Source organism: Eptesicus fuscus, chromosome 1, assembly GCF_027574615.1.
Source record: "Eptesicus fuscus isolate TK198812 chromosome 1, DD_ASM_mEF_20220401, whole genome shotgun sequence".
NCBI classification, from domain to species: Eukaryota; Metazoa; Chordata; class Mammalia; order Chiroptera; family Vespertilionidae; genus Eptesicus; species Eptesicus fuscus.
The window spans coordinates 34299360-34326451 of record NC_072473.1 but is presented as its reverse complement, the minus strand read 5'-3'; the positions used below and the strand labels follow the sequence as shown (position 1 = coordinate 34326451).

Sequence of the window (27092 nt, the reverse complement as noted above, 5' to 3'; positions counted from 1 at the left end):
AGTATTATACATTTAAAAGAATTGAAAACAGGGACTCAAACAGATAATGCACAGCTATGTTTATAATAGTAACATCTATATATATAAAAGCCTAAGTGACCATTATGACTGGTCGACCAGTCACTGTGACAGGCACTGACCACAAGAAGGCAGACGCTCAATGCAGGAGCTGCCACCTGGTGGTTAGTGCACTCCCACAGTCAACCTCCTGTGGTCCCTCCCACTGGCCAGCTAGCCCCGATCTGCCCCGATTGCCGAGGTATCCCACCCATGCACGGATTTGTGCACCGGACCTCTAGTTATTCTATATAATAAAAGAGTAATATGCAAATTAATCATCACTCCACTACACCCACAAGCCACACCCACCAGCCAATCAGGAGTGAGTATGCAAATTAACCCCAACCAAGATGGCTGTGGCCACGGAGTGAGCAGGAAGGAGGCTTGGGTTTCCCCGGCTTTCCACACAACCTGGCAGGCCCAGGCCTCCACTCAAGGCTACAACATTTAAATTATAGAACATAAATAAATCCCAACAAAAATGGCGGCAGCCACGGAGCTGTAGAGAGCAGGAGGCTAGAGTTGCCCCCAGCGATGGAGGAAGCCAAGCTTCTGCAGCCCTGGCCTGTCTTGGCCTCTGCTTAAGGCTAAAAAGTTTCAATTATAGAAGATAAATAAATCCCAACAGAAATGGCTGCTGCCATGTAGGAAACAGGAAGCTTGGCTCTGCTCCAGGCTACAAAGTTTCAATTGTAGAAGATAAATAAATCCCAGATACCAGGGCCTCTGCTTGGGTCGCTGGTGGGCGTAGCTGGCCTGCAAACCACCACAGGCCCCTCGCCCAGGCTGCCCCATGCCCCAAGGGAACCCACACCCTGATCCGGGATATCCTTCAGGCAAACCAGCTAGCCCCCACCCATGCACCAGGCCTCTATCCAATCTAACAAAAAAGTAATATGCAGATTGACTATCACTCCAACACACAAGGTGGCTGCCCCCATGTGGTCAAAGATCCTGCCCCCATGTGGACACAAGATGGCCACCACAAGATGGCCAGCAGGGGAGGGCAATTGGGAGGGACCAGGCCTGCAAGGGAGGGCAGTTGGGGGTGATCAAGCCTGCAGGCAAGGGCAGTTAGGGATGACCAGGCCAGCAGAGGAGGGCAGTTGGAGGTGACCGGGCCTGCAGGAAAGGGCAGTTGGGGGGGGCCCAGGCCTGCAGGGAAGGGCAGTTAGGGGGGGACCCAAGACTGAAGGGGAGAGCAGTTGGGGGTGACCAGGCCTGCAGGGGAGGGCAGTTAGGGGCAAACAGGCTGGCAGGGGAGCAGTTAGGCATCAATCAGGCTGGCAGGGGAGTGATTAGGGGGTGATCAGGCTGGCAGGCAGAAGCAGTTAGGGGCAATCAGGAAGGCATGCAGGCGAGTAGTTGAGAGCCAGCAGTCCTGGATTGTGAGAGGGATGTCCGACTGCCCGTTCGGGGATCTGGCCTAAATGGGCAGTCGGACATCCCTTGAGGGGTACCAGATGGGAGAGGGTGCAGACTGGGCTGTGGGACACCCCCCCATGCACGAATTTTGTGCACTGGGCCTCTAGTTCATAATAACCAAAAGGTGAAAATAACCCACCTATCCCAGATAAATGGATGAACAAAATGTGATATGTACATAAAACAGCGTATTATTCAGTCTTAACGAATTAACATTTTGAGGGGGGATAAATAATGATGGAAAAAATAAATTAATAAATAAAACTCTCCCATAATCTCACCAAGATAATGAGGGTTAATCTATCTAATAATAGGGTAATATGCAAATTGGTTGGGACGCCATCACAATAATGATTGATCAGCAGGCTGCGTGCGCAGCAGGCGCAGGTTGGCGGGGACTTGCAGTGTCAGGGATGGGGGTGGGGCCACGGCGGCCCAGGTCGGGGGTCCACAGGCACATGGGCAGGCTTCCGCCTGAGGGGCAGATCCCGGGTGAGCGCTATGGCTTTGGCGAAGTGGCTGGCCAGGAGGTAGGCGGCCCAAGAAGCACCGAGTAGCACCTAGGTGGGGTGCACTGGAGGGGGCTCAGGCCGGGACAGGGGGACAGCAAGTGGGGATCTGCCTCGCTCACAGAGAGTGAGGTTCTGTAGTGGCCCCAAGACATGGGTCAGCCCAGCAGGGAACAAGGGCTGATGACTGGCAATGTGGAAGGATGCCCTGGTGGAGGGGCACAGCCCTGCAGCACTGAGGCAGGGGTTGAGGGGTGGCGCCACCTCAGTGGAGGGGCGCCACACTGCCAGGTACCCGACTGCGGCAGTTCAGCGAAGATCCCAGTGCTAACCGGGCCTCAGCCTGGTGGCCGCTGCCCCTCATGATGAAGGCCGTTTCAATGCTCACCTTTCTGCTCCATGGCAAGACCAGTAACCGCCAGGTGCTTACACACTTGAGAGGCAGTGACTCCTGCTCCCACCTCAGCCCAAAAGCAAGCCTGCACCTACCCTGCCCCCAGTTCCTGCCCTGCCCCACAGGGGCGCACGCCTGTGCAGTGAGTGTGAAGCCTACCACCTGCTCTCAAGAAGGGGAGGCATTAAAGAATGGGAGTGGGAGGTGGGAGAGATAAAAGAATGTGGAGCGTCTGCGATGAAGAGGTGCTTGAGAACAAGGCTCAGAAGCCTGTTGAGGAGATTTGTTCTGTCTGCCCCACTACTGCCCCTTAGGAAGGGTGGAGAGCTGGCTGTGAGGGCTCCCTGCACACTGAGTCACGTTCCACAGCCAACTGGAATTGGCCTCAGTTTCCTGGTCTGTAAATGGATTAAGCATGTCCCAGTGCATTCACTGAGTTTTGAGGGCCAATTGAAATACTATATAAAGAAAATGAGGGAAGAAGTGAGAAAGAAAAGAAAGGACAAGCAACACAAAAGAAATGTTGGAAGGAACCTGTAAACCTATTGTCACTTAAATAGGGACTATAGTCAATAGTGTTGTAATGATGGTATGATGCCAGGTGGATACTGGAAATATCGGGGAACACATTGTAAAGTATATGATTGTCTAACCACTATTCTGTAACTAATATAAAACCTGAAACTAATACAAAATAATATCAAATGTAAATAAAATAAAATAGGAGTGAAATTTTTATAAATTTCACAGTTTAAATAAAGGCTGTAAAGGAAGGAAGGGAGAGAATAAAAATAGTGTTTTTCATTTTATCACTTTATTGTCTTTTCAGTACATGAAAAAGACAATTGTCTCTATATGGTGCTTTTATACTTTTCTAAGTCATTATTTCATTTGATGTTCAAGGCAACTTAAAGACAAGATAATTATTCCCTCCTCTATTCAAAGAAAGGAAATCTTGGTATCTGGCCCCAATAATTCAATCGTCAAGCCCTTATTGTAAAGCAGGGTTAGTGAAATTTTCTGTGAAGGGTCATATCTACACTAATAAAAGCCTTAGGTGTTATCAGGCCAGCAGAGGAGGGCAGTTGGGGGCAATCAGCCCGGCAGGGGAGCAGTTTGGGGGTGATCAGGCTAGCAGGCAGAAGCAGTTAGGGGCAATCAGGCAGGCAGGCAGGCGAGTGGTTAGGAGCCAGCTGTCCCAGATTGCGGGAGGGATGTCCGACCAGAGGAATGTCCAGTTTAAGCCAGATCCCACAGGGGTCCCAGATTGGAGATGGTGTAGGCTGGGCTGAGGGACACCCCCCCCCCAGTGCATGAATTTTGTGCACTGGGCCACTAGTCCTATCTAATAATAGAGTGATATGCAAATTAACCTACCTCTGCGACAAAAATGGCGGCGCCCTGTCCGCTCAGCTCCACTGCTGGAGTGTCCAGCCTGTCGGCAGGAGTAGCGAAGCTGGAACCACCTCCGGAGGGGTTTTTGATCTGCCCCCAGACATGGCAGTAAGAGCCAGGACAGCAGGACATGGAGGCTTCCCCAGCAGCGGGGAAGCCCCGGGCCCTGCAGACAGAGCCGGGCTGGGACTGCAGGGCATGGCGGCTTCTGCGGCAGCGGGGAAGCCCCGGGCCCTGCAAACAGAGCCTGGACAGCAGGGCATGGGGGCTTCCTTAGTGTGTCAGTGTCCTCAAAGACCCCAGCCTGGCAGACAGAGCATACTGCAGGGCATTGGGGCTTCTTTCACATGGCGCATGGGGAGGCTGGCAGAAAGCGAGAGCAGGGCATGGGGGCTTCATATCCATGGCTGCAGCGAAACCTCCAGGCCCGCAGAGAGCAGAGAACCACGGGGAGTGGGCCTAAGCCATCAGTAGGACATCTCCTGAGAGCTCCTGGATTGTAGAGGGTGCAGGTTGGGCTGAGGGACCCCTGTGCACGAATTTCGTGCACCGGGCGTCTAGTATTTTTATATTTGTTTATCCACTGTAACTACTACTACTACATATACTCAAATGATCACACAGTAAGCAATGTCTTGTAACATATCTTTTACTTAAAAAAAAAAAGGAACTTTTGATATATGTTACAAAATAGATGGCCCTGGCAAGTATCAGGCTTTATTAAATAGACCAGGCACAGAAAGTTACATATTGTGTGAATCTACTTATGCTATGTCTAAAATGGTGAATTAATAGTCAGAAATACAAAAGTAAATAGAGGTTTCCAGGGTGTGGGAGGAAAGGGAAAATTAAATGCTTTATTTTATGGGTATGGAATTTTATTGTAGATGATGAAAAGTTTTGGATATAGATAATAATGATAATTATACAAAATTGTGCAATGCATTTAATTTCATTAAATTATATACTTACAAATGGATAAAATTATAAATATTATGTTATATATATTTTAACACAATTAAAATAATTATAATTAAGAGGGGAAAAACAGTGATACAAAATATATGGAACAAGCCAAGAAAAGAAGGAAACTGACATATTCAGTACCTATAACCTAGTCAAAATGCTAAATATTGACATAAATTATTTCAATTATAATGACAATGAAAAGTAGGTGTTATTATCATTTCACAGCTTAGGAAGCCAAGATTCAGTGATATTTGTAATCTAGGGTCACCTGAAATCACCAAACATTCCATGATATATAACTAGGATTAGTGTTCAAGTTAACTGACACAAATTTAATGGTATCAAACAGCTTTACTACTGGGAGTAGAGTATTCTTTTGTATTCTGTGATTGTATCTATATTCTGAGGAAAATAGAACAGAACCTGAAGACTTTATGTTCCAAGCATCCAACACTAAGACAAACATACATGTCATGTCCAAATTCAGATAATCTAAGTGGAGAAAAATAATCACTCAAATCATGCAAGAAATCCAAGCTTCTATTACAGTTGCACTGGCAATTACTGCTGACATTCAAATATCATTGCTTTCATGTCATAACTATGTAAACTTCGCTAAGTATCCTATCTAATAAAGAGGTAATATGCAAATTGACTGTCACACCATCACAAAGGCGGTGGTGCCCACAGTGGAGGCGGGGTTTCTGTAACACAAGATGGCTGCACTCACAGTGGAGGCTGAGTTCATGTAACGAGCCTTAATGAGCAATAAGCAGGGACCTGAGACTGCGTGGCTCTGGGCTGGGGCAGGGGATCTGAGGCTGCGCCCCCCACCTGGTGGGGCTTGACCCAAGACCTCAGGCCATTCCCTGGCCCTGGCGCCAAGCTGTGGGACCTCAGACTGTGCCCCCCGCCCAGCACGGCTTGATGGGGGGCCCTCAGGCCATCCCCCCCTGGCACTGGGCCAGGGGACCTCAGGCCACGCCCCATGCCTGGCGGGGCTTGACGGGGGCCCTGAGGCTATGCCCCCTGCCTGGCGCTGGGCCAGGGGACCTGAGCTGTGCTCTCTACCCAGTGGGACTTGATAAGGGTGGAGCCAGCCAGGTCTGCATCTCGCCCAATGGGGGTGGGGCCAGCAGGGTCTGGGTCTCAATTTTGATGCACCATGAGTGGGCGGAGACTTGGCTCTGGGTCCCATGGCGCACCCCAGACTCTGACAGGAGGAAGATTTTCCTATACATTTTACTAATTTTCTTTCATCTCTGACACTTCTCTTATAGAGAAAGGGCAAATAACAATATTAAAATATTTCCTCTAATTAATCCCCTTTTAATGTGCACAAATTTTGTGCACCGGGCCACTAGTTTTAGTATAAATGCAGAAACATTTCAGACACATACCCATACACACACAGTTTTAGAGGAAAACGATCATATTTATACTTTTTATCTGACAACATATGCCCCCAGCAAAAATAAAGACTATATACTTCCAGTAGTTTCATAGAATTTTAAGTTGACCAAGTACACTGTGCTTTTACCTGGTACTTGCTTTGCAACTAAGCTTTAGTATAAGCATATTTCCTCATTAAAGGGCTTTTCTGGACCAGCTCATTGGGAAGTGATCCTCCTGACAGTAGAATTTACATAGCATTATTCTTATGTTAATTGACATCTCCTGTTTTGCAGTTGAGTTCATTCTAGTCAAAGCTGCTGATCTCCTTAACCTGGCTACAAGTTCCTAGAGGAAAATCTAAGTGTCTTTCTCATGACTAAATGCTTCCCATGCTTTTTCACGAACTTAAATAAAAGAGGCAGTATAACAATCTCCTAGAAGGCAGAAGTATAGAACTGAATGTTTAGAAACAAGCAAATGTGGATTTGAATTTTGGCTTCAACGTTTATTTTTACTGCAATAGTTAGCAAATTGCTTAGCCTCATTTGGGCTTAGTTTACCCAATAATAATATCAACATGATAGAGTTATAAATATTAAAAATGATAATGCATGTAGAGTAGCACTTAATGACTGATAACACTTAAACATTAAAGGATGGGTAACATTTCTGGTTAAAACTGGAGGAATAAAAGTGTTTTTTTACAATACTTTCTTCTTTTGAAATACATAATACAGTGATTAAAATAAAAACATTCTGAAAAAATGTTCACCTTCACTTAAAGAAGGAAACTGGTAAAAAGCTCAAGCCATAAATTATGAAATACCTAACAAATAACGACATCAATGTTGAAAACAGCAGCATGCTAAGCACAGACATAGTTAATTATTCATTCACTTAAAATTATGTATTGAGTACCTATTTTACATCAGGCACTATGATACTGGCTAAGAATATAACGAGAGAAAAAAACTGACCTTGATGTTGCCATTAAGAAAAATGTCTTCTTGGACCTGAAAGAGGAAACACAAATGTTTCCACACTTAAAAATTATTCTGAAAGGGATGTATATAGATATTCTTTATTTGAGTGATTGAATTTGGAAGTATGCATAAGTTACATAATACTTGTACACAAACTGCATCAATAAAGAAAAAATGAAGAATGAGAAAATAAGAAGCGTTAAGAACATGCACTGTAAAAGAACCTGCCCAAGACAATACAAGAATCTTGACAATTCTTCACAGTTTCAAAGGAATTATACATACACATGTCTTCCTCAAAATTAGCCTCCAAAGGGGACTTAAAAATATAAAATAATAAAATCAAACGGGAAGAGTTAAAAATATAAAAGAGAAAAACAAAAAAACAAGAAGATTAAAGCCACATGATCTATAATCAAAAACAAGAATAAAATATACTGGTTCAAAATAACTTTTAGAAATTGAAAAATAATGAACATATACAAATTATCATAGCAGTATCATAGCTAATAAATAAAGAGTATGTAAAAGAGAGATCTAGTATATGCATAACTGAGAAAAGATAATTTTGTTTACTGGTACATGCTATGAGCCTAAGGCTGAAGTATTATCATTCAAATGATGGAATAAGGTTGTAGCACTAATACTTCTCAGAGCTAATGGTAAAACACATGGATCTCCAGTTTCAAAGTTTCTATTTTCTCTATACCACACAGCCTTCTGTATTTGGAAGGGGTTCCCAAGCCTTAATGGCTCAATGGTTCAGGTGGTTCTGATCTGCCTGGAGAAAGGTAATGGCAGAAAAGTGAGAATAATAGATGACAGCTTTTGCTACGAGTCTGTAGCTTTTTTTCCCTGGGTGCAAGTAGAGCCAAATGAACTGATAGTGCTCTCTGCTCTTAAGTCTCAAACTAGTCTCTTAAGGATCTAGCAAATGAGATCCCCATAGGTACTGCCAAGAACATTTGAAGTGGTTGGATTTTAAGAATTTTGGTGGATTTTACTGAATTTTTAATCTTTGCAACTTTATAGTGTATAAATTCTTAAGACTAAGCTATACTATCCATGTTTTTAGACATTGTTTATTAACTCAAGCAAATATTATACAAACTGTGTCCTTTATGGCCTATTACTGAAACCTACTCCAAGAACTTCCTTTTTAATTTTTTTTTTAAAAATTCAATTGGAGTTTATATTCAATATTATTTTATATTAGTTTCAGGTGTACAGCCTACTGGGTATATGTGGAATCTAAATAACAATAAAAATGAACAAACAAAACAGAAACAGACTCATAAATACAGAGTCCAATGGTGTCAGAGGGGAGGAGGGTAGAGAAACTAAGTGAAAAAGGTGAAGGGATTGAGAAGTACAGATTGGTAGTTACAAAATAGTCATGAGGATGTAAAGTATAGTATAGGGAATATAGTCAATAATACCGTAATAACTATGTATGGTGCCAATTGGGTACTAGAAATATCAGGGGAACGCTTTATAAAGTGTATGATTGTCTGAACCTTTCTATGAAAAGAAATGGTAAGCACTCCTGGCAAGGCTGCTGTTTGAAAATTCAAATCCTTAGTTTCCAATAACCATAGCACTGCCCTTTTGTGACCCCATCTCCCACCTGCTTCTTTTTTTATTTTATTCTTTTTTTCCCTTTATTGATTAAGGTATTACAAATGTGTCCTCATCCCCCCATTGCCCCCCCCCTAATTCTATTGATGTTTCCATTTACCCTTCCAGTCACAAGGGAAATTAGCAATAGATAAAGGGTGGTGCATTAGATCATTTGCACTTAAATGCCTCTCTCCTCCATATGTAATCAGGAGAACTGAAAAGAAGGGAAAGGCAAGGAAAGAGTGGGCAGCTGTGAGAGTAATTTCGTTTTGAAACAAATATGCTAACATGTGTCTATTCATTGGGGTTTTACAAGACCTAATCTTTCCAAATGAGGGGATTCTTTCTTTTACCCAACAGATAAAAGAATTAAGAATTACTGTTTTTAAACTCTTGGAGATTCTGAAGTCACTACCTGTCCTGGTAAGGTAAGTTCTGAAGAAATATTTAGGGTTAAAAATACAGTCAAACAACCATTGGCATCAAGACAATAATTTTTTTTTTATTCCACACAACTCGTTGCCCTCAATATCTAACATCATAAGTTGTTTTATAGTTTATTAAATGCTTCAAAAATACTTTCATATGTATTATTTAATCCTGACTAAATACTATTTAATGAGTATAGATTAATATCATTACATAGATAGTGACCAATGTTATTTTGAACAGTTGCTCCAAATATTTCTTCCTGTGATAGAACTGTGTTTATTTAGGAAAATACCTTGATAGGCACGATTTGTGATAGAAAATAAAGAGCTAAAGAGAAAGAGAAAAATAAGAAATCATTTTTCTTAAAAATCTTCAGTATGTGGTAGGCAGTTAGACAGACAAAAGCAGAGCAAGGACAATGGGTTAGGTACAGAAGGTTACCAGGAAAGAAAGTCCCGGGTGCCTACCAACAATCAAAACTGGGAAAACAAGAACCTTATCCCCAGGGTAACCTTTCCCCCCCCTCTCATATCACTGTTCATGCAGTTTGGACTCCCTACACTTTCATAATGCCACTCATGTGGCTCAGACCCTCCCCTGATCTTCCTTCTTCTAGCATGTTGATAGTCACACAGATTACACACCCTTAGAGGGAGAACAAACAAGGAGGTAAGAGAATAGCTGTTAAGCATTAAGCCCCCAGAACAACGAGGTTCTGACCCATATCAGGTATATCTAGACCTCAGTTGTGTTTCAGCTCCAGGCCCAGGAAAGCACCAAAAATAGACAAGCAACACCATAGCTAACATCAGGACCAGCTGCATTGACTAATGACCCCTTGCCCCGGAGCCAATCAGTAAGTAGAGACCACAACTCTGAAAGGACACACCTGGGAAACGGATGAATATTCTTTTGGGATTCTTCCCTGAGACCTCCAAATAAACACCCACAGGACAGAGCACCCAGTGTGCCTCTCCCTCTGGAGCATGCCTGCACTTTTCCTGCCCCCCATCTCTTCCCGCCCCCTCCCTGCCCCGCCCAGGCACATTACCTTTAGCCTTCTCTCTCTTAAGCTCCAAGGGCCCCTTCTTTTGCCTCTGTAACTTGCTACCTGAGCCCATTTCTTCTGATTCATTTCTAAATAAACTTTCTCTTGTAGTTTGAGTTTTGGCTCTGAATTCATTCTTAGCTGAACACAAGTGCTGAGGTTGCTGAACCAAAGTCTAGTCTGACTCCACAGGTCTAACATCTGGTGCCTTTTTCAGCACTGCCAATAAGTATTTTGGGGGGCAGAGCACAAGAGAGGGAAGGAATCAGTGAAGGCAGAGTTGAAAATGAACAATAAGGTGTCCAGCTGAGCTGAAGAGAAAGAAAAATGTCCAGTGAAAAATTGCTGTGACTATAATAACCAAAGAATTGGTAAAAATGGAAATATCTTCAATTCAATATATTCTCTTCCCTTGCACAGATAGTGTAAACTTACTTTAAGAAGCAAAGGAATTAAGGTACAATCTAGCAGAGGCACAAAGTACACACAAAAGGAACAACAGAAAAGTGAGATGATCTGGAAATTGAACAAATTCAGTGGAAGCAGTAATTACTAAGAGAAACATAAGAAATATGAAAATAACTTGATCTATGTGAAATAAATAACAGGACCCTTGTATGAAGCTTTGTTGATGTCATCCAAGATTAATGAAAACATTGACCACAACTGTTGGAATTATATATGCAAAATTTAGAAGTAGTGACTTTAATAAATGTGTCTAAATTACATAAGTAGTGAGTTGGAACTCACACTTAGACCTAGGTCTGTCTGATTCAATATCTTATTCTTGTGGCATGCTACCAGAATCTTCTACATAATAGGGTAAGTAGGTACACCATTGTAAATGCTGGGTGGGTCAACAATAAAAATAAAGTTTAAAAATCATCTGCAAAAAAAATAATTAACAAAATATTAGCAAACTAATTTCAAGAATTCATTAAAAGGTTCATGTAACATGATAAACACAGATTTATTCCAGGGATACGAGAGTGGTTCAACATTGGCAAATCAATGAATGTGATATCCCATATTAACAAAATAAAGGATTAAAATTATATAATCATCTCAATAGATGTAGAAAAAGCATTTGATAAAATTCAGCATCCATTCATGTCAAAACTCTCAACAAAGTGTCTATAGAGGAAACAGCTTTCAAACATAGTAAAGGCCATATGTAGCAGGACCATGACTAACATCACACCCAAAGATAAAAAGCTGAAGGCTTTTTCACTAAGTTCAGAAACAACAACAATGCCAACTCTTGTTAGCTTTATTAAATATAATATTGGAAGTGTAGCCAGTGCAATTAGATAAGACAGAGAAATCAAAGTCATTCAAATTGGAAATTAAGACATAAAACTGTATTAAAGATGATATGAATATATGTATGTGTCTGTATATATATATAGAGGCCTGATGCATGAAGTTCATGAAAGGGGCTTGGCCCCCACCGCGGCTGCGGCTACCTCGGCCCCCACCACTGCTGCCACGGCCACTTCTACCTTGGTCCCCGCTGCTGCGGCTTCATCGGGAAGGTCGTCCGGAAAAATGTTCAGAAGGACATTCAGTCTAATTAGCATATTGTGCTTTTATTATTATAGATATACTAGAGGCCCAGTGCACAAAATTTGTGCACGGGGGGGGGGTGTCCCTCAACCCAGCCTGTACCCTCTGCAATCTGGGACCCCTCAAGCAATGTCTGACTGCCCGTTTAGGCCCGATCCTACCTTAATTGGCAGTCAGACACCCTTCTTACAATCCAGGACTGCTGGCTCCCAAATGCTCACCTGCCTGCCTTCCTGATTGCCCCTAACCATTTCTGCCTGCCAGCTGATCACCCCTTAACCACCCCCCTGCCAGCCTGATTGATGCCTAACTGCTCCTCTGCCAGCCTGATTGCCCCTAACTACCCTCTCCAGCAGGCCTTGTCCCCCCCCAACTGCTCTCCCCTGCAGGCCTGGGTCCCCCCAAACTGCCCTTCCATGCAGGCCCAGTCGCCCCCAACTTCCCACCTCTGCCAGCCTGGTCACACCTAACTGCCCTCCCCTGAAGTCCTGGTCACCCCTAACTGCCCTCCCCTGCAGGCCTGGTCCCCCACAACTGCCCTCCCCTGCAGGCTTGGGTTCCCCCAACTGCCCTTCCCTGCAGGCCTGGTCACCCCTAACTTCCCACCTCTGCCAGCTTGGTTACCCCTAACTGCTCTCCCCTGCAGGCTTGATCCCCCCCAACTATCCTCCCTTGCAGGCCTGGTCTGTCCCAACTGTCCTCCCCTGCTGGCCATCTTGTGGTGGCCATCTTGTGTCCACATGGGGGCAGTCAGCTTGTGTGTTGGAGTGATGGTCAATTTGCATATTAATCTTTTATTAGGTAGGATAGAGGCCTGGTGCACTGGTGGGGGCCGGCTGGTTTTTCTGAGGGTGTCCTGAATCAGGGTGGAGGTTCCCTTGGGGCAGGGGGCAGCCTGCACAAGGGACCTGTGGTGTTTTGCAGGCTGGTCACGCCCCCGGCGAACCAAGTGGAGGCCCTGGTATCTGGGATTTATTTATCTTCTATAATTGAAAATTTGTAGCCTTGAGCGGAGGCCAGGGCAAGCCAGGGCGGGTGGGAAGCTTGGTTTCCTCCATCGCCAGGGGCAACCCAAGCCTCCTGCTCTCTCTAGCTCCATGGCTGATGCCATTTTCATTGGGATTTATTTATCTTCTATAATTGAAACTTTATAACCTTGAGTGGAGGCCAGGGCCCACCAGGGCAGGCAGGAAGCTTGGTTTCCTCCATCTCTGGGGGCAACCCAAGCCTCCTGCTTGCTCCAGCTCCATAGCAGCTGCCATATTTGTTGGGTTAATTTGCATACTCACTCCTGATTGGCTGGTGGGTGTGGCTAGTGTGCATAGCGGAGGTACTGTCAATTTGCATATTTCTGTTTTATTAATTGATTGGATATATACACACAGTGTGGGCAAAAGTATATTTATAGTTGTGAGTACACAAAATACAGGGTTTATTCTTGTATGATTATTAATTAGTTATTCTATTATTTTCCATATGAAAACTGTAAACCTTTTGCCACATCCTGTATATTACTATTATGTGTTTTGTATACAATAAATATTAGTAATGATAAAGACATTAATCCAAAAAAAGTATACAACATTTTCTAATATTACTGCACTCAACATAGGAGCACTTAAATATGCAAAGTAAATATTAAATATAAAAATATACATCAATACAACAATAATAGGGTACTTTACAACTCCACTTCATCAATGTGTAAATCAAGTACACAGAATCAATAAAATCTTTGGCCCGAGTAATATATATATATATATATATATATATATATATATACACACACACATATATATGTAAGAAGCAAATCTTACAAAAGCAAAATCTGCTAGAAGCAATAAATATATTCAGAAAATTTTCAGGATACAAAATCAATATACAAATATCAGTCTGTTTCTACACACTAACAACAAATTATCAGAAAGAAAATTTAAGAAACAATCTCATTTGTAGTTGTAACAAAAAGAGTAAAATACTTCAAAATATACTTAATCAAGGAGGTGTAATACTGGTACACATAGATACAGAGAACAGTCTGATGGTTGCCAGAGGGGAGTGGGATGGATACTGGGTGAAAAAGGTGAAGGGAAGGTAAAGTGCAGATTGGTGGTTACAAAAATAGTCATGGGAATGTAAAGTACAACATAGGAAATATCTATATATATAAAAGTCTAAGCAACCTAACGACTGAACAACTGAATGACTGAATGACTGGTCGACCAGTCACTATGATGCACAGTGACCACCAGAGGGAAGACACTCAATGCAGGAGCTGCTCCCTGGTGGTCAGTGAGCTCCCACAGCCAACCTCCCGTAGCCAGCCAACCTCCCGCAGCCCCTTTCCCCAGCTGGCTGGCCCTGATGGCCTCCATTGGAACCTCCTGCAGCCCTTCCCACTGGCCAGCCAACCTCCCATGTTCCCCCCCCCCATGGCCAGCTGGCCCCAATGGCCCCGATTGGGCCAGCCAGTCAACTTCCCACAGCCCCTCCCCTCAGCCGCCCAACCTCCTGCGGCCCCTCCCCCTGGCCAACCTCCCAAGGCCCTGATCCACCCAGATCGCTGACAGGCTGAGGGATTCCCCCATGCATGAATTCGTGCACCAGGCCTATAGTAGTCAGTAATATTGTAGTAAGTGTTAATGGTTCTAGTTGGGTACTGGAAATATAAGGGGGAACACTTAGTAAAATATATTATTACCAAATCACTATATGCTGTATTCCTGAAACAAATAGAAACAAATTAATATTGGATGTAAAATGTATTTTTCAATATATTGTTTTATTGATTTCAGAGAGGAAGGAAGAGGGAGAGAGAGATAGAAACATCAATGATGAGAGAGAATCATTAATTAGCTGCCTTCTGCATGTGCCAAACTGGGGATTGAGCCTGCAACCTGGGCATATGCCCTGACCTAGAATCAAACTGTGACCTGGTTCATACCACTGAGCAATGCTGGCTGGGCTAAAATGTAATTTAAAACATTTTAAATTAAAAAAATAAAAATAAAATGAAGATAAATTGAAGAAGTCACAAGTAAATGGAAAGATATTTTATGCTCATGAATTTGAATAATGAATATTCTTAAAATGTCCGTATTACATAAAGCTCTCTACAGATTCAATAAAATGTCTATTATAATTTCAATGACATTTTCACAAACAAAAAAGTCTAAATTTTTATTTATTTATCTTTATTGTTGAAAGTATTACAATACTTTAACTCCCTCAACACCACACCAGCCCCACCCCAAGTTTACCACAGTATTCTCTGTGCCCATGAGTTATGCATATATACGAATAAGTTCTTTGGTTATTCTCTTCCCTCACACCCTCTGAGATTCATCAATCTGTTCCATGCTTCCATGTGTCTGGGTCTATTTTTATCTATCTATCTATCTATCTATCTATCTATCTATCTATCTATCTATCATCTATCTATCTATCTTTATTGTTGAAAGTATTTGTTCATTAGCTTATTTTGTTCATTAGATTCCACATATAAGTGAGATCATGTGATACTTATCTTTCACTTAGCATAATAATATCCAGTTCCCTCCATGCTTTTTCAAAAGATAAGAGATATTTCTTTTATACAGCTGCATATTATTTGATTGTGTAAATGTACCACAGCTTTCTTATCAACTCATCCATTTACTAATGGGCCTTTGAGTAGTTTCCAGGTATTAGTTATCTATAATAAAAAAAGCATCATAATGCTAATTAGACCAGACATCCTTCTGGAAGTCCTTCCTTCTGGACAAAGCCACAGCAGGCGGGGGCCGTAGCAGAGGCGGCAGAGGCCCCTGGCTACGGAGGCAGGCAGGGGCCAGGGCCAAGGCCCTTGCATAGATTTCATGAATCGGGCCTCCGGTTGTACGTAGAAGCTTTAATTTGTATGTAGTCACATTTGTTTATTGTTTCCTTTGTTTCCCTTGCACTAGGTTGGCAAACTCAATAGTCAACACAGCCAAATATCAACAGTACAATGGTTGAAATTTCTTTTGAGAGCCAAATTTTTTAAACTTAAACTTCTTCTAACGCCACTTCTTCAAAATAGACTCGCCCAGGCCGTGGTATTTTGTGGAAGAGCCACACTCAAGGGGCCAAAGAGCTGCATGTGGCTCGCGAGGCCGCAGTTTGCCGACCACAGCACTAGGAGATGTATCTGCAAAAATATATCTATAATAGATTACTGAGATTTGGCAGTCTATGATTTCTTCTAGGATGTTACAGTTTCAAGACTTAAATTTAAGTATTTCATCTGTTTTGAGTTTATTCTTGAATATGGTATAAGTTGGAGATATAGTTTCATTTTTTATTGCATGTACCTGTCCAATTTTCCCAACACCATTTATTGAAGAGGCTGACTTTACTCCAAAGTATGCTCTTGCCTTAGTCAAAAATTAATTGACCAAAATGGCATGGGTGGATTTCTGACTTCTCTCTTCTGTTTCATTGATCTATATGCTTGTTCTTGTGCCAGTACCAGGCTTTTTTTTTTTCTTTTTTTCATTTATTACAATGGTTTTATAGTACAGTTTGCTATCTGGTAATGTGAACCCTTCTAACTTTGCTCTTCTTTCTCAAGATTACTGTGGCTATTCTGGGTCTTTTCTGGTTCCATATAAATTTTTGTAGTGTTTATTCTAGAACTGTGAAATATGCCATTGGTATTTTAATAGGGATTGCATTGAATCTATAGATTGCTTTGGGTAGTATTTAATGATGTTAATTCTACCAATCCATGAATATGGTATATTATTCCTGTTGTTTGTATCTTCCTCTATTTCTTTTTTCAATGCCTGTAGTTTTCCAAATATGTCTTTCACCTCCTTGGTTATATTTATTTCTAGGTATCTTTTTTGTAGTTGTTGCAATGGTAAATGTGATTTATTTATTTATTTTTAGTTTCTCATTCTGAGAGTTCATTCTTGGTGTATAAAAATGTCAGTGGTTTCTGGATGTCAATTTTGTATCTTGATATTTAGCCAAATTATTTTATTAAATCTAGCAGGTTTTGAGTGGGTATTTTTGTGTTTTCTATGTACAATATCATGTCATCTGCAAATAATGACAGTTTGATTCCTCCTTTCCAATTTGGATGCCTTTTATTTCTTCTTCTTGTCTGATCACTGTGATTAAGATTTCCAGTACTATGTTGAATAAGAGTGGTGAAAGTGGACATCACAGTCTTATTCCTGTTCTTAAGGGAAATGCTTTAAATTTTTGCCCATTGAGTATGATATGGGCTGTGGGTTGTCACATGTGGCATTTATTGGGTTGAAGTATGATCCCTCTATTCCCACTTTGCTAAGAGTTTTATCAAAAATGGGTGCTGAATTTTGTCAAATGCTTTATCTGCATCTATTGATACAATCAGATAATATCATGTAATTTTTATCTTTCATTTTGTTTACATGATGTATCACATTTATTAAGTTGCAAATGCTGTATCAGTCATGCATCTTTGGGATAAATTACACTTTGTCATGGGGAATAATCTTTTAAATATATTTTTGGATCTGATTTACTAATATTTTGTTGAGAGTTTTGGCATACACATTCAGCAGTGATATTGGCCTGTAATTTTCTTTCTTTCTGGTGTTTTTATCTTGTTTTGGAATTAGGATAATTCTGTCCTCATAAAAATAGGTTGGAAGTCTTCCATCTTGACACTTTTTGTAATAGTTTGAGGATTATAGGTATTAGTTCTTCTTTGAATGTTTGGTAAATTCCCCTGTGAAACCATCTGGTCCAGTACTTTTGTTTGTTGGGAAGTTTTAGATTAGTACTTCAATTTTATTAGTTCTTATTGGTCTCTTCAGAGCTTCTGATTCTTCCTGAGTCAGTTTGGGAAAATTATATGTTTCTCTGAATTTGTCCATTTTGCAAAGCTTGTCCATTTTGTTGGCATATAGTTGTTTGCAATATTTTCTTATAATCCTTTGTATTTCAGTTCTTATTTCACTTCTTTCATTTTTTATTTTATTTCTTTGGGTCCTCTATCTTTGTTTCCTGATGAGTCTGGCTGCTGGTTCATCCAAATAACCAGCTCTTGGTTTCATTGATCTTTGTATTCTTTTTTTACTCTCTATGTCATTTATTTCTGCTCTAATCTTTATTATTTCCTTCCTTCTACTTTGGCTTTTCTTGTTTCACTCTCTCTAATTATTTTCATTGTAGGATTAGGTAGGTTATTAGCATTTTTCTTGTTTCTTGAGGTGGGCCTGTAGTATTATGAACTTTTCTCTCAGGACTGATTTTTAAAAAAAAAATGTATTTTTTTTTATGATTTAAGAGAGGAGAAAAGAGGAGAGGAGAAAGAAAGAAACATCAGTGTTTAGAGAGAATCATTAATTGACTGCCTCTTGCATGCCCCATACCAGGGGTTGAGCTGGTGACCCAGCCATGTGCCGTGGCCAGGAGTTAAACTGTGACCTCCTGGTTCATGAGTTGATGCTCAACCACTGAGCCACATCAGCCTGGCTCGGGACTGCTTTTGCTGTGTCCCATGTATTTTGGGTTGTTGTTCATTTTCATTTGTTTCCAGGAAGTTTTTGATATCTTCCTTGATCTCCTTGGTAACCCATTCATTGTTTAATAACATGTTATTTAGCCTCCATGTGTTTGAATATTTTTGAGGGTTTTTATTGTAGTTGATCTTCAGATTCATGCCATTGTGATTCAAGAAGATGCTTGATATGATTTCAATCTTCTTGAACTTAGTTTGTGTCCTAAAATGTGTTCTATCTTTGAGAATGACCCATGTGGACTGGGGAAGAATGTATATTATGCAGCTTTGGTTTTGAAATGTTCTGTAAATGTCAATTAATCCATCTAGTCTAGTGTATCATTTAGGGTCACTATTTCATTGTTGATTTTTTTTTTTAATTTCTATCCAGTGGAGTCACTGGGGTGTTGAAGTGCCCTACTGTGAATGTATTGCTATTGACCTCTCCCTTAAAGTCCTCCAAGAGTAATACATATTTAGTTGGTCCTATATTGGCTGCATAATGTTTACCTGGATTATATCCTCTTGTTGGATCAATCTCTTTAGTATTATGTAGTGAACTTCTTTGTGTCTTCTTATGGTCTTTGCTTTGAAGTTAATTTTGACAGATATAAATATCACTACCTCTGTTTTTTTCATTCCCATTTGCATGGATTCACTTTCAGCCTTTGTGTATCATTTTTTCTGAGGTGGGTATCTTATAGGAAATACATATATCTAATAATAGACAAATATGCAAATTGACCGCACCTTCGCTACACCTAAGCCACGCCCACAAGCCAAGCCACGCCCACCAACCAATCAGGACGAGTATGCAAATTGCCCCAACAAAGATGGCGGCTAATTTGCATATCAAGACAGTGTCGAAAGAAGCCAAGAGCTGCAAAGGGGAGTAAAGCTTCGAAGAAGCAAGCAAGCCAGGGGGGCGGGGGGAGGAGAAGGGAGGAGCGAAGTCAGGGCCATAGGCGAAGGGAAACGAAGGCGGGCTGGAGGAGAAGGCGGGGCCGGCGGCAAGGGCGGAGCGGAGGCGGGGCCGGGGCCGAAGGGAAACGCGGGTGGGCTGGAGGAGAAGGCAGGGCCAGTGACAAGGGTGGGGCGGAGGCGGAGCCGGGGGCGAAGGGAAACGCGGGCCGGCTGGAGGAGAAGGCGGGGCCGGTGACAAGGCTGGGGCGGAGGCGGGGCCGGGGGCGAAGGGAAACGCGGGCGGGCTGGAGGAGAAGGCGAGGTGGGCGGCAAGGGCGGGGCGGAGGCGGGGCCGGGGGCAAAGGGAAACGCAGGTGGGCTGGAGGAGAAGGCGGGGCCGGTGACAAGGGTGGGGCGGAGGCGGGGCCGGGGGTGAAGGGAAACACAGGAGGGCTGGAGGAGAAGGCGAGGCGGGCGGCAAGGGAGAACGGAGGCGGGGTAGAGTGCAGCAGGAAATCCCATTGCAGGAATTTTCCTGCAACGGGAAAGCTAGAATATATATATATATATATATATATATATATATATCCATTCAGCTACCCTATCTCTTTAAAAAAATCTTTATTGTTGAGAATATTGCAGATAACCTCCTTTTCTCTTCCCATTACCCCCCTCCTCCTAGTACATGTCCCACCTCAGGCCTTCACCACCCTATTGTATGTGTCCATAAGTAATGCATATACAATCTTTGTGGTTAATCTCTTCCTGCTCCCCCTTCCCTCTGAGATTCGTCAGTCTGTTTCATGTTTTAATACCTCTGATTCTTTTTTTATTCACCAGCTTATTTTGTTCATTAGCTTTCTTGTTTGTTTATTTTATATTCAATTGTTGATAGATGTGTGTTTATTTCCATTTTATTGTTCATATTTTTATCTTACCCTTCTTGTTCTGCTTCTTGTTCTTGTTCTCTTCCCCTCCTCCTCCTCCTCCTCCTCCTCCTCCTCCTCCTCCTTTTCCTTTTTCTTCTTCTTCTTCTTCTTCTTCTTCTTCTTCTTCTTCTTCTTCTTCTTCTTCTTCTTCTTCTTCTTCTTCTTTCTTCCTCTTTTTAATAATGCCTTTCAACATTTCATGTAATACTAGTTTGGTGATGATGAGCTCCTTTAGCTTTTTCTTGTCTGTGAAGTTCTTTATCTGATCATTAATTCAAAAATATAGCTTAGCTTGGTTAAAGGTCCTTGCTATTCATCACTGAATATTTCTTGCCACTCCCTTCTGTCCTGCAAAGTTTCTGTTGAGAAATCAGCTGACAGTCCTATGGGTGCTCCCTTTTCTCTTTTCTCCTGCTGCTTTTAAGATTCTGTCTTTGTCTTTAATCCTTTGCATTTTAATTCTGATGTGTCAAGGTATGGGGCTCTTTGAGTTCCTCTTATTTGGAACTCCCTGTGCTTCCTGGACTTATAACTCTATTTCATTCACCAGGTTGGGGAAGTTTTCTGTCATTATTTCTTCAAATAGATTTGCAATATCTTGCTCTCTTTCTTCTTCTGGGACAACCATAATGTGAATGTTGGTATGCTTAAAGTTGTTCCAGAATCTCCTTACACTATTCTCATATTTATATATTATTTATTTTATTTTTAAAATATATTTTATTGATTTCAGGGAGAAAGGGAGAGGGAGAGAGAGATATAAACATCAATTATAAGAGAGAATCATTGATCAGCTGCCTCCTGCACATCCCCCACTGGGGACTGAGCCTGAAAACTGGGCATGTGCCCTTGACTAAAATCAAACCTGGGACCCTTCAGTCCACAGGCCGACGCTCTATCCACTGAGCCAATCCAACTAGGGCCTATTGTCATATTTATAGATTCTTTTTTATTTTTGCTCTTCTGATTGGGTGCTTTTTGCTTCCAATGTTCCAAATCATTGATTTGAATTACTGAATCCTCTACTCTATTGTTGAATCCTTGTAAATATTTCTTCTTCTTTTTTAATTTCTTTATTGAATAAGGTATTATTCATCCCCCATTATACCTCCCAAACCCCCAATCATGCCCTCACCCACCTGTTCCCCGTGTCCATTGGTTAGGTTTATATACATGCATATAAGTCCTTTGGTTGATCACTCTCCCTTACCTCCACCCTCCCCCACCTTCCCTCTGAGGTTTCTGATCAATGCTTTCTTGTCTCTGGATCTGTTTTTGTTGTTCATTATATTACAACATCAGTTTACTTGTTCATTATATTACATAAATGAGTGAGATCGTGTGATATTTATTATTCTCTGACAGGGGCTTTTTTCACTTAGCATAATGCTCTCCAGTTCCATTCATGCTGTTGAAAAGGTAAGAATTCCTTCTTTATTACCACAGCATAGTATTCCATTGTGTAAAAGTACCAAATTTTTTAATTCACTCATCTGCTGATGAGCACTTAGGCTGTTTCAAAATCTTAGCTATTGTGAATTGTGCTGCTATGAACATAGGGGTGCATATATCCTCTCTGATTGGTGTTTCTGTTTGCTTGGGGTATACTCCGAGAAGTGGTATTACTGGTCAAATGGGAGTTCCATGTTTAATTATTGAGGAAACTCCATACTGTTCTCCACAGTGGCTGCACCAGTCTGCATTCCCACCAGCAGTGCACGAGGGTTCCTTTTTCTAAACATCCTCACCAATGCTTGTCATTTGTTGATGTGTTGTTGTTTTTTTTTTAATTTCTTTATTGATTAAGGTGTCACATATTTGTCCTCATTCCCCCATTCCCATCCCACACCCGTCCCCATGGATGCCCCCACCCCCCTGTTGTCCTTAACCATTGGTTAGGCTTGTATGCATGCACACAAGTCCTTTGGTTAATCTATCCCCCCTACCCCCACCCTCCCCTCCCCTCCCTCTGAGGCCCGACAGTCCGATCGATGCCTCCTTGTTTCTGGGTCTGTTCTTGTTCATCAGTCTATGTTGTTCATCATTTCCCCTAGATGAGTGAGATCATGTGTTACTAGAAATATACTTATAAGAACCGAATGTGAGACGAGCAATAATAGTTATGTTGACAGGCAAATGAATCAGTCTGTAGTGAGTTTCTTTCTGGATCAACAGTTCTTTTGAGACCCAATTTCCACCAGTTCCTTATGGGTACATGTCAGCACTGACTTTTCAGTTCTGGATGGTGGACATATGGTGGTAATGCAGGTCTGACTCCCTCTGGTTTGGTCTCGCCCGGACCCAGGGGCATGGCCTCACCCGGACCCAGGGGCATGCGGCCTCACCTGGGCCCAGGTTCCAGCCTCACCCAGACCCAGGGGCACGTGGCCTCTCCTGGACCCAGGGGAGCAGCCTCACCCATACCCGGGACCCAGCCTCACCCAGACACAGGGGCGCATGGCCTCACCCAGACCCAGGGGCGTGTGGCCTCACCTGGACCCGGGGACGTGCGGCCTCACCTGGACCCGGAATGCAGCCTCACCCGGACCCAGGGGCGTGTGGCCTCACCCGGACCCGGGACCCAGCCTCGCCCGGACCCAGGGGTGTGTGGCCTCACCTGGACCCAGGGGCGCGTGGCTTCACCTGGACCCGGGACCCAGCGGGGCTTCGTCTTCTTGATCCCAATTCCTGTCGGTCAATTCCCTCTCAGCAATTACTTTGGCCATTTTCTCAAAGCTCCTGGGCGGCTGCCGCAGAACATGCTGGGCGGCGGGCTTGGCGAAGCTCTAGTGCACCCGGTGCACAGCGGTGGGCTGGTCCGAGGTCGCTGCAGCGGCACTCGGGTCTGCAACGGCAACCAGTCGCCAGGCGAGTGCTCCTGGATTTGGGACCTACCTGGGCCTCATCTTCCCAATCCCAACTCCCATCTGTCAATTCGTTCTCAGCAATTCCTCCGGCCATTTTCTCAAAGTTCCGGTGCGGCTGCCGAGGAACTCGCTGTGCGGCGGACTCGGCGAGGCTCCGGTGTGCCCGTTGCGCTGTGGCGGGCTGGTCCGAGGTCACTGTGATGGCGCTCAGATCTGCAGCGGCGGCCGGTCGCGGCGGCCGGTCACCGGGAGTGCGCACCTGGCCCCTTTCGGGGCGCAGAGATTCTCGAGGACTCGGAGGTCATCAAGCGCGGAGTCTCCCACCCCATGTCCCCCAGGGGCTCATCTGTCCGTGCTCAGCAGTGAGCAGAGCCGTCCCCTCAGCCAGAGACCACCTGGGGAACCGCACTGAGCACGTTCCAGGCCGCTATTGTGTCGCCAGAGCCGTAGTTCTTAAAGTGTGATCTTTGGCTCACTGGCATCAGCATCATCCCGCGTCCCCCTCTCTTTTATTCTAGTTGTAGAGCATTCGCTCAGCCAGCCCTCTGGTGGTTCTGGATGGTGTCTGCTCTGTTTTCCAGTTGTAGTTTCAAAATTGTTGTGGTAGGCAACAAACAGGCATCCACCCTATGCTGCCATCTTGGTCCTCCTGTTGATGTGTTTATGATAGCCATTCTGACAGGTGTGAGATGGTACTGAGTTTTCATTTTGATTTGCATCTGTCAAATGATTAGTGACTTTGAGCATGTTTTCATATGTCTCTTGGCCTTCCTTCTGTCTTCTTTCAAAAAGTATCTATTTAGGGCCATTGCCCATTTTTTGATTGGATTGTTTATCTTCCTTTTGTTATGTTGTATGAGTTCCCTATAAATGTTGTAGATAAAACCCTTATCAGTGATAACATTGGCAAATATGTTCTCCCATGCAGTGGGCTTTCTTGTTGTTTTGTTGATGGTTTCCTTTTCTGTTCAAAAGCATTTTATTTTGATGTAGTCCCATTTGTTTATTTCTCTTTAGTTTCCATGGCCCTGGGGGCAGTATTAGTGAAGAAATTCCTTCAGCATGTGTCTGAGATTTTGCTGCCTGTGGATTCCTCTAGTATTTTTATGGTTTCCCGTATTATGTTTAAGTCTTTTAACCCTTTTGAGTTTATCTTTGTATATGGTGTAAGTTGCTGGACTAGTTTCATTTTTTTGCATGTATCTGTCCAATTTTCCCAGCACCATTTATTGAAGAGACTGTCTTGACTCCAATGTATGTCCATGCCCCCTTTGTCGAGTATTAAATTGGCATAGTGGTTTGGGTCGATTTCTGGGTTCTCTATTCTATTCCATTTATCTATATGTCTGTTCTTGTGCCAATACCAGGCTGTTTTGAGAACAGTGTCTTTGCAATACAGCTTGATATCTGGTATTTAGATCCCACCTACTTTTTCCTTCTTTCATTGGATCGCTACAGCTATTCGGGGTCTTTTTTTATTCCAGATCAATTTTTGGAGAGTTCATTCTAGGTTTTTAAAACATTCCATTGGCATTTTATTGGGGATTGCATTGAATCTATAGATTGTTTTGGGTAACAGGGACATTTTGATGATGTTGATTCTACCCATCCATGAAAATTGTATGTTCTTCCATCTGTTTATGTCTTCCTCTATCTCTTTTTTCAGAGTCGTGTACTTTTTCACATATAGGTCTTTTACCGCCTTAGTTAAGTTTAATCCCAGGTATCTTAATTTTTTTTTGGGGGGGGGGTGCAATGGTATATAGGATTGCTTTTTTAGTCTCTCATTCTGAAAGTTCTATTATACTATTACTGTATAGAAATACCATGAATTTCTTGGTGTTAATTTTATATCCTGCTACATTGCCAAATTCACTTATTAAGTCTAATAATTTTTTTATAGAGTCTTTAGGGTTTTCTATGTAGAGTATCATGTCATCTGTGAATAAGGACAATTTTAATTCTTCTTTTCCAATTTGGATGCCTTTTATTTCTTCTTCTTGTCTAATCACAATGGCTAGTACTTCCAGTACTATCTTAAACAGGAGTGGTGAGAGTGGGCATCCCTGTCTTTTTCCTGTTCTTAGGAGAAATGGTTTTAGTTTTTGTCCATTGAGTATAATGTTGGCTGTGAGTTTGTCATATATTGCCTTTATTGTGTTGAGGTATGATCCTTCTATTCCCACTTTGTTGAGAGTTTTTATCGAGAAAGGGTGTTGGATTTTGTCAAATGCTTTTTCTGCATCAATTTATATGACTATGAGATTTTAATCTCTCATTTTGTTTATGTGATGTATCTCATTTATTGATTTGCAGATATTGTACCATACTTGCAGCCCCAAGATAAACCCTACTTCGTCATGTTGTATGATCTTTCTGATATACTGCTGGATCCGATTTGCTAGAATTTTGTTGAGGATTTTCTCATCTTTGTTTATGATGGATATTGTCTTATAATTCTCTTTCATTGTGTTGTCTTTATCTGGTCTTAGTATTAGGATGATGCTGGATTCATAGAATAATCGTGGAAGTGTTCCTTCCTCTTGAATTCTTTAGAATAGTCTGAGGGAATTGGTTTTAATTCTTCCTTGAATGTTTGGTATAACTCCCCTCTGAAGCTGTCTGTCCCTGGGGTTTTGTTTGCTGGAAGCTTTTTGATGACTGCTTCGATTTCTTCCATAGTTTTCAGCCTATTGAGGTTTATTGATTCTTTCTGATTGAGTTTTGGAAGGTTGTATTTTTCTGGGAATATGTCAGTTTCCTCCAGGTTGTCTACTTTGTTGGAATAAAGTTTTTAATATTATTTTTTAACAATCCTTTGTATTTCTGTGAGGTCTGTTGTTATTTCGCCTCTTTCATTTCTGATTTTGTTTATTTGGGTCTTCTCTCTTTGCTTCTTGGTGAGCTTGGCTAGAGGTTCATCAATCTTGTTTATCCTTTCAAAGAACTAGATTTATTGATCTTTTGTATTGTTTCTTTGGTCTCTATGTCATTTATTTCTGCTCTGATCTTTATTATTTACTTCCTTCTGCTCACTCTGGGCTTTTCTTGTTGCTCTCTTTCAAATTATTTGAGTTCTAGAGTTAGGTGATTTACTACCATTTTTTTTTTTTTTTTTTGAGGTAGGCCTGTAGAGCTGTAAACTTACCTCTCAGGACTGCTTTCATTGTGTCCCATAGATTTTGGATTGTTGTGTTTTTATTGTCATTAGTTACCATGATGTTTTTAATTTCTTCATTGGTCTCATTGGTAACCAAATCACTGTTTAATAGCAAGCTATTGAGCTTCCAAGTGATTGAGTTTTTTGGATTGTTTTTATTGTAGCTTATTTCTAATATTAATCCATTGTGATCTGAGAAGATGTTTGGTATGATTTCAATTTTCTTGAATTTGGGGAGAATTTTCTTGTGACCCAATATGTGGTCTATTTTTGAAAATGTCCATGTGCACTTGAGAAGAACATATATTCTGTGGCTTTGCGGTGAAATGTTCTTAAGATGTCAATTAAGTCCATCTGATCTAGTGAGTCATTTAAGATGCTGTTCTTTGCTGATTTTTTTGTCTAGAGGATTTAACCAGGGATGTTCGTGTTGTATTAAAGTACCCTACTATTATTGTATTGTTGTTTATCTCTCCCTTGATATCATCCAGTAGTTTTTTAATGTATTTGGGTGCTCCTGCATTGAGTGCATATATGTTTATCAGGGTTATATCCTCTTGTTGTATCAATCCCTTTAGTATTATGAAGTGGCCTTCCTTATCTCTTGTTATTGCCTTCACTTTGAGGTCTATTTTGTCAGATATAAGTATTGCTACCCCAGCTTTTTTTTTCATTTCCATTTGCCTGAAAGATATTTTTCCATCCCTTCACTTTCAGTCTGTGTGAGTCCCTTGTTCTGAGGTGGGTTTCCTGTAGATAGCATATATATGTGTCATGTTTTCTTATCCATTCAGCCACTTGATATATTTTGATTGGAACATTTATTCCGTTTATGTTTAAAGTTATTATTGAAAGGTACTTGTTTGTAGCCATTTCTATTTATGAGCCTGTGTTCCTTCTTACCTTTTTATTTATTCTTTTTA

The 27092-nt window shown here is 42.0% G+C and overlaps 1 protein-coding gene across 1 annotated transcript in view; it reads right to left on the bottom strand.

Moving 5' to 3' along the window:
- LOC103304817 (spermine synthase-like) overlaps nucleotides 1-27092 on the bottom strand; it is a 99051-nt gene that overhangs the window by 61234 nt on the left and 10725 nt on the right. Inside the window, 1 exon segment of the mRNA XM_054715351.1 lies at nucleotides 23038-23275. Within this exon segment, the coding sequence (XP_054571326.1) occupies nucleotides 23038-23275 (238 nt within the window).